At 35.8% G+C, this 13,801-nt stretch overlaps 1 protein-coding gene across 3 annotated transcripts in view; it reads right to left on the bottom strand.

The window, feature by feature from the left end:
* The window catches only part of LOC142352838 (uncharacterized), a 108,977-nt gene extending 96,063 nt beyond the window's left edge, over positions 1–12,914 (bottom strand). For all 3 annotated transcript variants that reach the window (XM_075404999.1, XM_075404991.1, XM_075405007.1), the window contains exons 1-3: positions 12,474–12,914; positions 3,454–3,701; positions 538–756 (exon numbers count right to left, since the gene is read on the bottom strand). In XM_075404999.1, coding sequence (XP_075261114.1) covers positions 538–756; positions 3,454–3,701; positions 12,474–12,625 — 619 coding nt within the window. In that variant the 5' untranslated portion in view covers positions 12,626–12,914. The remainder of the gene's footprint in view (positions 1–537; positions 757–3,453; positions 3,702–12,473) is intronic.
* Positions 12,915–13,801: the final 887 nt, after the last annotated feature.

Here is a 13,801-nt window from a genome sequence, read left to right on the forward strand (position 1 = left end):
AAAATGAAACGAAAGACACTGTATTATTCCTATGATCTCCGAGACAGACAGTGCTAAATAACAGTAATAAAAACCAACAATTCTGGCCCAAAGTGATCAGAGTCTGTTCAGTTAGGCCAAGAAACTGTCTTGCATCTGTTCTGTCTGTCCTAATCACCTCAGACATATTTGGTCTGGATCAGGGTCTGAGTTGGATCTTTTCATTCTGGGCTCCCATGTAGGTAGACTAAATCCTTCTGGCCCATATCAGCTCATTATGGGTTCTTCAAATCAAGTTAATACAAAACAAATTAGTATAAATGTGAATTCAACTAATATACGGCTTGGTAAGATAATCTTGGTCGACTTTATTAACTCATTGACATGCTATTACTTGTCAGTTTAAAGACATAATCCAAGTTTGGAATCACAGCAATACTCGGATTAATGGCCCCTCGCCACTCTGATGATGATTTATTATGTGAATCAAAACCCACACAATCGGGTTTTCAAATTAATATAAATTAGTTTAAAATCTGTTTTTATGGGGAAAATAACCTTTATCAGGGGTTTCTTCATAAACTTCTTTTTGAGTTTCAGCTTCGTAGAAGACTCCCTCATTGCCCACTTCTGCGTCAGTGACCCCGTAGGCACCCTCCCCTGCTCCTTCCCCATATTTGGCCTCTTCTGCTTTTTCCTCAAACTCTTTTCCATATGTTCGGGTACTGCTGCGTTTCTTCCTCCCTTTCTTTCCCTTCTTATTCTTCTCCTCGCCTCCTGGGACAACATAAAAACAATTAGATAAATTAAAATTAAATTATATAAATTTGGAAATTCGAACTTAAAAATTAAAATTATAACTTGAAAATAGGAACTTGAAAACAAAATTATATAAAATTGGAACTTGGAACTTAAAAATTAAAATTGGAACTTGAAAATTAAATTATATGAAATTGGAACATTACATAATTAAAATTGGAACTTGTTGTTTACTACGACGAAAGAAAATTGTCGAAACAACTTTTTACTCGACCGTTTTGACTTCTGACATTTACGCCCCTGGGTATTTTGCGAGAAATTGAAGGAAAAAGGTTTGTTTCTTATCATTTTTTGCGTATAGAATGATCAGAAACAAGCAATTTTCCATGGATAAAATAGCCTGGGAACTTTTAAATTTGGCATATTATTCCACTCAATGCAACTATGGTACCGTAGTTGCAATGAGGTGGAATAACATGCCAAATTTAGGAGTTCCCACGCTGTTTTTCTCGAGAGTTATCCCCATAGTTAGACTCTTTTTGGTGGCACTCTGAGGGTAGAGTGCATCCCAAGTTATGTGATGCGGAAAAAGTTGATCATTAAGTTGAAGTGAATTGTTGATTAAATCGTTTCGAAAATAATCTGACCATAAATCGTACAACAGTCAGATAAGAAACAAAAGTCTCGGAAATCATCCAAGTATAAGTCGCAAAAAACCCAGAGGTTAACACGTTCATCAAGGTGCTTCAAATGACGTCATTAAAAGTTTTTACATACCACTAAAAAGATTGAAAGTGAAAGAAACGGCACCAATTTTGGCACCAACTTTGATTTCAATACCACCAAATGAGTTCAGCTGCTCAAAATGAGAGAAAAATTGTGATCACAAAAACGCAAATACTCAGGGGCGTAAATGTCAGAAGTCAAAACGGTCCAGTAAAATTTGCATAGAAAAGACGCACACGGAATTCTGCCCTCAGAGCTGCGGACGGTAAGAAATAATAAATATTATAAAGATACATCCCAACAGATTGCCGAAGGAGCTCCTGACTAGACTTACGTGATGTAGAATATAGATGAAAACAGACAGAGAATTAAATTTATTCAGCTGCAAACATTTTTAAAGAGTGAAATAACAGCTTCGCAGCTATAAATTGTATAAAAGTTCGAGTAACTTATATTCGGATAATTGAGTGTGCCTATAATTTTTTTTGTAATTTGAAGCCTGTTGTGTGGTTCCCTTGAAGATAAGTCAATGTATATTAGTTGTATGTGGTGTTACTTCAGGAATTCTTGATGGTTGAGTCATTGTTTGCACCATTGTGTACCAAGGCTATGAGTCTGAGTTTTATGCTGTTTTCCTTTTTTACAATTTTCTCATTTTTTCTAATACAAGGCAATTTTGCTCTCTGTAGGATCCGTTATAAAAATTTGAATTCTATCTGGACAAAAACGTTGGCCTCGAGGATAAAAAAGATCGCGGATATACTTTTATGACCAAGAACCGCCTTTCACACCATAAATTTAATTTTCTCAAACAGTTTTGGTGAACCGAATACTTAGAGACTAGTGAGCAGTATGGCTCTAAGAAAACTTAATGTCTTCTGGGTTTTACCTGTTTATTTACCTGTTATCGAGGACGAAAAGTCAAATGGATCAGACGAAATAAGCAATCCCAGAAAAATTAGTTGGTCTGAAAAATGGTAAACATAGCTGGCAGATTGCCAGAAAATAGCCGCAATAGCATTGCAGATCTGCAGTATCACAAAATAGTAAAAGAAACAGAATAAAAAACCTCTGAGATGTTACATTTTGATTAAGAATCTGTTTTATTTATTGCCGCTTCTGTTAACTTCACTCAAATAACCTTCATTCAGAGTGACACACACACTCACTTGACCTTATCGCCTTGAATTAAAGTTGAAAAAAGTCAATTTCAAACTGAGGAATTCATTTTTGAGAGTGAGGTAAGTCAAGTGTAACCAAAAACTTAATCGTGCGAAAGAACAAAAAAACTCGCTCCACTAAGAGCAAATAATGACGTCTCGCACGCAATTCAGTTGAAAATGCTTGAACGAATGACCAAAAAGCAGATTTTGACGTCATATGGTCGTAACAAAAATCTTGACGATGAAATTAAAAAGATAACAGTACAAGTCCTGGCGTACAATTCAAAATTTTTTAAATGACTAAACATAAAACCAGACCTAGAAAGGACTATTAGTGAATTGGGAAAACCATTTCCAAAAAAATCAGATCAAAAAATGAAAGAAAAAACCCAAAATCAATGTCAAAGTGCCGCATGTGAACAAAAAACCACTAGCGAGGAAGCGATTTTTTGTTCAAACACCGTTTTCTCACTCTTCTTTAAAATTAGAGCGAACAAATTTCACGCCGCAAAACCACTCGCTTTTTCGCTCCATTTCCTGTTTCGGCGTGACCAAAATCACTACTCCAATTTGACTTCAAAAATCATGAAAATGTGTGAAGAGATCTTAAAAAAAGACAGCGCCCCAATACAATTCAAATTCTTTGAATTGCAAAAAAACCAAGAGAAGCACAATAATAGCCCCAGCTATCTCCGTGCGGCTATTAAAAAAGACCACATGGCTAATATAATTGATGCAAACTTTATTTGACAGCAAATATTAAACATTTTGGCACCTAAATGAACTAGTTTTCACGCATTTAGAGGGTCCAAAAATTGTAACTTACCCTCTTTATTATTAATTTCCTCCACCGTTGGATCCTTCACGCTATCATTCGCTTTCTTCCTGCTTTTCTTGCTCTTGACAGTCTGGTCATCCGTGGGAGAGAGAGAGGCGGAAGCTGCCCCCTTGGTGGCTGCTACTGGCTCTTCGTAATTCTGCAGATACAACTCACCATCTCCGTCTCCATAGGGCTTAATCTCTCCTTCGTCTTCTTGGGCTTCCGCTTTTTCCTCTTGATTCCCTTGCTCGTACCTGGGATGCATCGTCGAAAGTTAAAGTTGAACATGATTTTTTTTCATTGTGTCACTTTGTCAAGGTGACCAAACGAGCCAAAATGGACAGTAAGAACTCACAGAAGCTGTGCCACCAAAAGCATATCCTTAGTCCAGAAATGCTTGTTTTTAAACGTAGAAAATAACAGCAATAATGAGAACTGATCACTTCGACTAAGCTAATTGATGATGTTGTTTTGTATGCTTAAATGAAGGTTCACTTTTTCCGAACTTTTATTATACATGGAAATCAAAATTATGACCTAATTTAGTCGAAGTTGTAAGTTTTGTTTACACCTGCCTCTGCCGACGCAGAATCCGGACGGTTTTGTATCTATTCTGCCCTCCACCCCCCAAGGATAGTGAGCATATAACTTTTACGTCCCCCGGCGCACGTGCTATTTTCTGCCTAAAAACGTGTTATATATAACCCAGGTCAAGGTTGCCAGTCCGAAGTAACCTCTGATAAGACCATCTTCGAGTGCACACATGGCTTTAGTGCGCTCGAATTACGTGGACTGGAAAAGACTTCGAGCGCACCTTTGTCTGGACAATGGTCTGAAACTTGTCTGATCAGAGGTCACTTCGGTCTGAGACGGTCTGACTAGAGGCCGATTCGAGTGCACACTAGTCTAATTAAAGGTCGATTAGAGCAAACTTTTTCAAATTTTTTTACTGGCAAATGTTGTCTCTTACAAGAGTTATCAATACATAGCAGCCTTCTGATCACAGACTCATGGAGAGACTGATGGGTTGATCAGAAACAAGAAGTTCAGCTGATAGCAACTGCCTGTCCTCTTTGAGAAGCTTCTGGAATAACTGTAGATCAAAACGCTATTAATCAAAGCTGTCTAAGTTCATCTATTCAGTCAAAAACATGAATTAATGGAATACTCAACAATAGTTTTTTCAGCAATTGAGATTTCTTATCAGAATACTTTTAGAATACGTTTTTCCTTAGTTGATTATACTTCTGAAAACATCAATTTTTATTAAATGAATATATCATAAACAATATTGAGAGATTTTTTCATGTTCAAATCTATTCTCTGATCAGACTATTTTGAACGCACTTTAATCTGATCAGAGGCAATTTTGAGCGAACATTGGTCTGATCACAGGCGGATTCGAGCGCACAATCGTCTGATCAGAGGACAAAACAGTCTGGGTCGGTCTGATCAGAGGTCACTTTTATCTGAGATCGTCTGATCAGAAGCCATTTCGGCGTGGACCTCAACCTGGGAACGGCATATAAATTGTAATTGAGAGGCGTAAAAGTTATGGAAGGGGGGGTGGTGGTGAAGCAGAATTATCGTACCAACTTGGTATGGTTAAGGTTATAGTTAAGTTCATTGTTCCATTATGACAGTTTAATAATGTCATTGTTCCATTTGATTATGACCTCTTTTATCGTTGACGAAATACACAACTATGCCGCGTTTTATGGTTTATATTGTATTTTTATGACCACAAGAAACAGGATTTTTAGACTTCGGCATTTTAAAAGAGCCGCGAATTCTAGTTTGATTCAAAAATAACCTAGACGCACGAGCCATATTTTAACGTAGTGATTTGAAATGTAATAGCGCGTGCTCTGTAAATGGGCGCGCGTAACTTACTGGGGGGCACAAACGGAAAAGATTCCAATTTTCTATTTCTTGAGAAAGATCGCTTGAATTTTGGACCAACTTTTTAGCACATTACCGAACAGTTTTTGTAAGACTTACACCACCTTAGCCTTAGTGCCTGCAGAGGTACACCTTAGTGTTCATGATTTTTTAATCAGTTTTTAAAGTTTAATCAGTGCGTGATTCTCATGTAAATACATTTAAAATAACCAATTTTTGCGGATTTAGTAAAATTTCAAATAATTTTGGGGTGAAAGCCACAAGCATTTTCTATCAGTTTCAGTTTTTACATGAATCTACACGTCACGTGATGGCTAGGCGCCCAGAATGAGGTCCGAGGCTGAAAATCAATATATCCAAATTGAAGTGAGCGCACCAGGGGGCATCCTGCGTTCAAAAAAACACGGTTTGGAAAGAATAATGATGAATGGACGAAAGTCTGGACATAAGTGTGATTGAAGATTAAGTCACAGAAAAATTAAGTATACCTGTGAGTTGCTATGTCATTTAGACCACAAGTTATGAACAACCTTTAAAATGTATTTTAGAAGGATGGGGATTAAGATTAGCCAATTTTCGACCACCACAAAGAAATATATGCACGAAGTTAAGAACGGATGAATTTAATGTTGATTATAAATACAACACACAACGCTGTAGTTACCTTTGCAAAAAAATTAACTTCTTCCAGTCCAGAGCCAGATCAGGCAACATTTTTCATCGGAATTTTGATGAAATGTTAATTTTTTGGTCCTTTTCGATTTAAAAAACGTCAGTTTACACTTAGATAGTACACTCGCATCTTTTTCAAATTGACCACTGAAAACAGAGCAACCTCAATTTGGCGCATGAAAACATGAACCGACTAACGTCGGATGAACTGCTCTCAAACGAGAGGCTTGGGGATTTAAGTTAGGGGTGTAGAGTAGATTTTTTTAATGGATGCGAATACTCTCACTTCATAGGGCGTAGAGCACGCTAACTCCAGGATATGAGTCTGACAGTTTAACCTCTGCTATCTGACACTAAGCTAAAACGTTTTTAATTCTCCACTGCTCACAATCGCTTTTATATTAGCAACAAACAATAAGAGCAATTGAGGCAACTCAAAAATGAAGGAGTGAAACTTGAAAAAGAAACTTGAGAAAAAAAAGAAGTTTCTAGAGCGAAAGCAAAAAAACTGGCTAGGAAAAAATTTTGTATATGAAAAGACACACATTTTTAAAACCATTGCTTTAATCGAGAGCAATTAAATTTGTGATTATTTACAGTGATTAAATTGCATTTTGCCTCTATTTTGGTGTGCACTTTGGCGAGTTCTTTTTTTGTTATTTTTTCTTTTCAATTGTTGTCCTTTTTTAAAGTAAATTTACGGCTTTGACGCTCTGTTATAAGCAAGGAAATCTGTATATACAATACCGGTTATTTGCAGAAATAGTCAAAGATTCACTGTACTTGGCTAAATTTGTACATCGGTTTTCTTTTCAAGTTAACCAAATTTCACGAACTTACGAGCTGGGAAATAAAGTAAAACCACCTCAGTTGGGGGTGGGAATTAATTACGTAAACAGCCAAGTCTTCAATTGCACAAGATTGCAATATTCAAATGAAATATTCTTCAACGCACTTTTCATTTGCCCCTTGACTAGTAAACTGCCATCATGTAAGCTAACCTACCCTAAAATCTAATTGAGAACTATTTAATACATCAAAAGCAAAAAGTCAAGCATAAGAAATCAGTTGAAGTTTGGTTGTTAAAATAATTGAAGTTTGCAGCAATTTAAATCATTTTTCTACACACATTGTTTGATAGCAATTGAAAATCTGATCAGTAGCCGTTTTGATAATGGGACCCTCGCAGTAATTTTCCCATTTAGAGCCCCCTTCCCCCACTATATGCCCATATAAAGTATGCCTCCAATCATGGTAAACATATCAGAATTGCCATTTTTTTCTTATTCTCCCACTGAAATGTTGAAAACTATCTGTTCTCTACTTTAGAGCAGACTTTGATATTTTTGTATATGTTTTTATTCTATCAAGGTTCCAAAAGGTTTGTTTCCTAGCCAGTGTGAACAATCTAAATGAGTATATCTGCACTGATTATGAGTTACATAACCTAATGTGAAACGATGAGACAAAACACAATTTTTATACGATTGCAAAGCTTCAAAGTTATTGTTACATTTTTTGAAAAAAAAATGTGCGAATTTTATGCCAGCTCCACTTTTTGTTAAGTCAGTTTTTGACTTTTTTGAGTGCATCCCAGGCTATCATATGCAGTATCAAAAAACTGCCTGGGTCTAAATGGTCAATGCAAAAAGACTTCGAGAGTTCCGCCTCTAAACAAATTTTGGCGCCTCCTCATGTCAATTTAGCCAAAATTTTGGCTAAATTTGACCACAAAATATATTTTCTTCATTTTTTCAAGACAAATTACGCCTTCTCTGATGGCATTCTATTACAAAAAATACAATGCCTCTCCAAAAATTTTATGCGTCTAGAGACTACCTCAAAACAGCAATTATTTTATCTCTCAAGCAAAAATAGATTTTTTTAAAACGATTTGACACAACTTTTCAGCCGAATCTTTTACAAATTGATATACTGAATTTTTCTGTTCATTTTCTGTTCGTTTCTTATATTCGTTGAACAAATAAAACAAAGAAACAAATAACGATCTGTCCTAACCGATGTGTTGTTCAGAAATCACTATGGTATTTGCAGATAACGCTTACCGAGCTTCAAATTAAGAATTGTTGTATGTTTCAGCCAGAGTCAAAAACGAAACTTCTTTGAAGTTTGCTTTTAGTTTTGTCGTAACTTCGGAAACATTGAATTTGTGCTTTTTTGCTAAATCTTGTTGGTATTTCATTCTCTGAAATACTACAAACTTATGTTTTCGTAAGCAACACAATCTACACAGTATTCTGTTAAGGGGCTCTAAAATTTAACATTCATAAAATGTGGATCATACTCCACCGTCATCTCTTTCTGCTAACACAATTTGATCATTTTGAAAGCCATAGAAGTCAAAACAGAGCATGGTTGTTCTCGCTTTAGAACAATACAGACGTAAGAAAAGCTGAATTGGGGTTGGAAATGGCACTTTAGAATCAATGGTGAAAATGGATTGGGCAAAAATTACAGTTTACTTGCGGTATTTTAAAATTGTTTTCTCTTTTTCTCCGATTACTCTCTGAATTTTTGCGACTACTATTGAACATAAATGCAAAATTTTGTTGGTGCCTTTTTTCTACAAATGTTTTATTTAGTACTGTTCTCAATTATGACATATGACAAAAATCAGTTTTTAATTTTTTTGAGCAATTTTTGAATTTGATTGTATCTGTTCTATGTCAAGTGTTATCCCAATAATCTATTTCTACTTTTTTCAAAAATTTTTTTCACCAAAATTTTTTTTCAAACTAATATGAAACTACAGTCCTTCTTCGTAGCGAAAATTCTTTTCAAAAACATTCAACAATTGACCGACAGTTAGACAACCCCCTTGTTGAGCTATAATTTTTAAAAATAGTAGAATTATGTAAAACCCACAATACAAAAACAATTGTTTCAGTGTATTTTCTGAAATTCATAGTTAGTTGATACGAGATAAAAAGTCTTTTTTGAGGTTGTGGAGGGATTACATCAATAGATACAAGGCAATTGTTTTCTTTTATAATTATTGAGATCATTCATGCAAGACATTGTTTTTACTAAGTTTTCAATTTTTAAGTGATATATGTGCTTCTTGCTAAGAAAAGGTGTTGCTTATTGTAAAAACTGTTTTTCGAAGACAATTGGTTTGAAGTTGAGATTCAATCCAATTAAGGGACTTTAATACCTTCCTTTCTCAGAATTTATGGGTTGCGAAATTGGCTCCCAATCTGAGCTCGGAACTAGAATGGAGTTTTAATAGATTGACGACCACCATTCTCAAAAAACTGTCATAAATATTGATTTAAATCGTAATTTTTTTCTCATTTCTAGTCCCCATAGTGCTTTTGCTGTTGCTCATTATCAGCGTAGGTAATTTTTGCTAACTTGACATTTTATGTTCTACATTCGAAGTAACTAGAGCTCCAAAGTTTTTAATTGATTGTTTTGTTTTTATTTCTAATTATTTGGTTTTAATTAATTTTTGAAAAACAAGAAATCTTGAAAATTATTATCAAATATGTTTGCTTGTGTGTTTAGTTTGGCTACGTTTGTTAACCAATCTCTTATGACTACAGATGGGCAGTTTTGAGATCACTTCCCTGAATACAAGGCGAAGTTGGAAAACGACTCTTATTGCGTCTTTTTCATGTCCGTGAGATAATTTTCTATTATCAAGGCAAACCGTAAAAGCTCCCTAGTTGTGTTGTTTTATTGTATTTTCTAAAGCCATTTTCGCTAATGTTTTTAATTGCACTAAATTTTATTTGAAAAGTGCACATTATCAAATACAGGGAGTCATTCAATATGTCCTTAAATCTTATAAAAATCTCGGATCTTTTCCGTTTGTGCCCCCTCCCTTCCCCCCAGCTTAGTGGGCGCATATTATTTGCGCCCACAGACGCACGTGCGATTTTTTTACATAATAATTTACTATGTAATGGCACGTGCTCTGTAACTGGGAGGTGAATAACGTACTGGGGGGGGGGGGCAAACGGAAAAGATCCAAGATATCAAAGTCTGCTAAATGTCAGAAAAAGACTGGATGAGATTGATGAAGCATATTTGAAAACATAACGACTTTCAATCGAGTGGCGAGCAGTTGGCTTACGGAGTCTAACTTTAGCCTAATTAACAGAACAATGGGTACTTAGCTCGTTTATTAATTGGGTTATCTGTTATCATTGCAACGCCCCTTTTGTTAACAAATTTCAAAAAAGGCTCAAAAAAAGTTCATTCGTGAAAGGGCTCTGAGGCATTCTCGGTTCCTCTGAAAATTCGAATGGTTTCTTTTTGCCTTCCTTTTATCTAATTTAAGTTTTAAAACAGATTCCTCTTTTTCACAAACTTACTGAAACGCAAAATTTTTTTTGCCTAGGTAAATATATATCGTTTCAGGTCAGATAGGGTGATGTGATTCATTGTATGGTTCAGAATGCCTATGAAGGAACTTTCTGTGTCACGCACAGACTCATGCGAACCTTTTTGATAATCATATATAGTATTTATTCTACCCCTGTATCATTTAACCCCGCTATCTTTAACCCCTCTATCATTTCACCCCGATTTTAATTTTTCTATAAAATAAGGATTATTAAATTAGCAAAGACATTTCACCATGCCTCGTGAGTTCAAACACTCACGTACAAATTTTGAATTTCCAAAAATCTGCAATGCCAGCCAGAAGTTAGAGTGGCAAAAGTTCTTATATACTAAGCCAGAAACTGAAATTCATGATTTTAAAACGTGCATTTTCGTGTTTTAAGCAAGGTTACGTTACTCAGAAAAAGTCACTCCGAAACTTTGCCTGAACATCTCTAACCACTAAGCGATTCTCGATAATTGCCAGAAGTTCTGAGTGACTTCAAGGAGAGTCACGTAACCTATACATATTTAATAACAATTACAGCACGTTTATTTTTGTTCCCAATGCTGGTAAATCAAAAAAGTTAAATTTTGCGATGATTTTGACTTAAGAACAGTTTTTCCAGCAAAAAATCATCTTATTTAAAATATTCTGTATAATAAAACTTTGTTTTTATTTTTAATTTCTTTAGCAGTTGTTCCATCAATTATTGTTTATTTATGCCCACTATATTGCTGATTTGGCCCAGTGCTTTGCAAAGCAATGCGCTGTGGTGGTGGTTTTGGAGGGGGGCTTGATTCACGAAAGACTCGACTCAAGACGATTTCTGCTAAGACAGAATATTATGCACTTCGTTAATTGCGGAGGGATAACTCATGCCTTGCTCTGCTGTTATTTGCGGTGAAATAAATATTTCACCAATCGCATTTCTCGTACGATCAAAATAGGATTTGTACACAATTTAGTTCAGCTATCACTCTAAGCCGAAAACACGTTTCACAGTTCAAAACACTAATTAATGGACGAACTGTCTTCAATTTCGTTTCGTAAATTCATTGTATTCAGCATTTATTGTATCAATACATTGTATCAATACTTTTTAGTTTTAGAAATCTTGTGATTGTTTATTGCAAATTAGTGTAATAAAGTGTGACAAATGTGTTTTCGGCTTAGCGTCATAGCTGAACTAAATCATGTACACCCTACTTTTGTTTGATCGTACGAGAAATTCGATTGACGAAATATTGATTTCGCAAATAACAGCAGAACAAGGCATGAGTTATCCCTCTGCAAATAACGAAGTGTACAATTTTTGCCGTTATCGGAAATCGTGTTGAGTAGAATCTTTCTTGAATCAACCCGTCCCCCTCCCCCTGCCACCACCACCATCGCAACGCACTATATCGAACCGCATTACACCAACTCAACAACTTATTGGGCATTACTTATTTTTTAATGGAATTTGTGACATCGACAGCAATGAGGGGGCGAGGAAGAAGGGGCATCATAATAATAGATCCAAGATGCCGCTTTAATAGATCCAAGATGCCGCTGACCAGAATTAGATTTGGTGTCCCGCTTTTTCACCCCTATTCATTTAACCGCCTATCATTTAACCCCGATTTGTTCACCCCTGTATCATGTAACCCCTCTCTCTTTTAACCCCTCTATCATTTCACCCCGATTTTAATCTTTCTATAAAATAAGGACTTAAATTAGCAATATAATCATTTGGCCATGCCTCGCGGGCCATGGCCATGCCTCAGCGGCCCGTGAGACTTGATATGAAATTATCACAACCGAACATGGGATTAATTTATCCACTTAATTATGACAAAACATGCCTTTAATGTCGACTGCTAATTGGCGGGATGAAATGATAGAGGGGTGAAATGATAGAGGGGTTAAATGATAGAGGGGTGGAAACGATAGAGGGGTTAAATGATAGAGGGGTGAATAAATCGGGGTTAAATGATAGAGGTTAAATGAATAGGGGTGAAAAAAAGTAGAACCATTTATTCTACAATGGCGGGAGAGAGGGGAGGGGCAGCTAGTTCATTTTATTTACTTCTTCTCATTCGAATTACTGTTTATTTACTTTTTCTCATCTCCCTCCTCGATTAGTTCATCTTTTGCCGCAATCTGTTCATCATGGTCCTCTTGTTCTACAGCGTTTTCTTTGATGGTGTATTTGGGCTTCTTAGAGGACTGTTTTGAAGTCTCTTTGTCTTTCTTCGAACTCTTTGTCATAATAACACATTAACTGATACAAGTAATCAAATAAATATACATTTATTATGTTAAACGAACACCGCTTGTCAATAAAATAATTTTTCACAGATCAGAAAGACGTACGAAATATTCAGCGAATTACTAATATATTAGCTAATTATTAATGCACGACGCATAGTAAAAGTTCTAAGAAAGGCCATCAATTGCATGCTACATTACAGAACTCCTTAGCCTGCTTTACTTGATCGATGGTTTTTGTTCGTATTAGATAGGGACCTACTCCGAATTGATTCATGTACAGGGTAGAGTGAAGACGAGTTGAAGCAGAGCTAAAATGAAGGCCGACTCTAATAAAGGAGGCATCAAGCGTAGTTCCCTAATTATTTCAGACCACCGATATAAATAAGCAAAACGGTGTGACTTCTCAAACAACCTTTTTTTTCTAAGGAGTTTGTACTAGTGTTAGATGACGGCAAAGTCATTAGAGTGCCATTAAAGCTATGTACTATTTTTGTTACAGAACCCTGGGTACGATCTCTCAGGCCACTAAAACTTCGAGGCAGAGAGTTTAGTTTGAAAAATTGAACTTAGACTTAAACAACTGAAATTTGTAGTTTTTTCTCCTAAACTTAGTGTCCTATATGACACTAAGTTTACCACAAAAATAGACCTTCACTCGTTTAAGTCAAAGTTCAACCTTTCAAACTATGATATCTAACTTTTGACATTTGAAATAAATCCGCTATTAACAGTAGGCTGCGTCATTACCGGAGACGGAGACAGATACGTTTGGTTTATTTCAGCTCCTGTATTTTTTTAAGATGAAAATTTTTCTTTCACTGATCCGAAAAATTGTACTCTTAATATCAATTTCAAATGAAACTCATCACTTTTGTACCTTTTGGTTCTCTAAATTTGTTAAAACAAAATCTTTGTTCCCCTTGGGCCTCATACCCCGGCCTCGGGCTCGAGCACCCTTGTGTCAGGGCACTAAGTCCCTCGGACGACAAAAAATTTGTTCTAACACATACTTAGAGTACTAATAATCTATTTATATATTAATGATGTTAGTGTATTGATACTTTTAAAGCCGTCGAATTATTATTGGGTGAAGCCGGTAAGTAACAAATTGAAACTCTGTAACTAGTTTGGAAGAGCTGTAGTCTAATCTGTTCAATTTGCAAGTGTATTTGT

The sequence above is a fragment of the Convolutriloba macropyga genome, chromosome 1, assembly GCF_964194025.1.
Source record: "Convolutriloba macropyga chromosome 1, txConMacr16.3, whole genome shotgun sequence".
In the NCBI taxonomy this organism is placed as follows: domain Eukaryota; kingdom Metazoa; phylum Xenacoelomorpha; order Acoela; family Convolutidae; genus Convolutriloba; species Convolutriloba macropyga.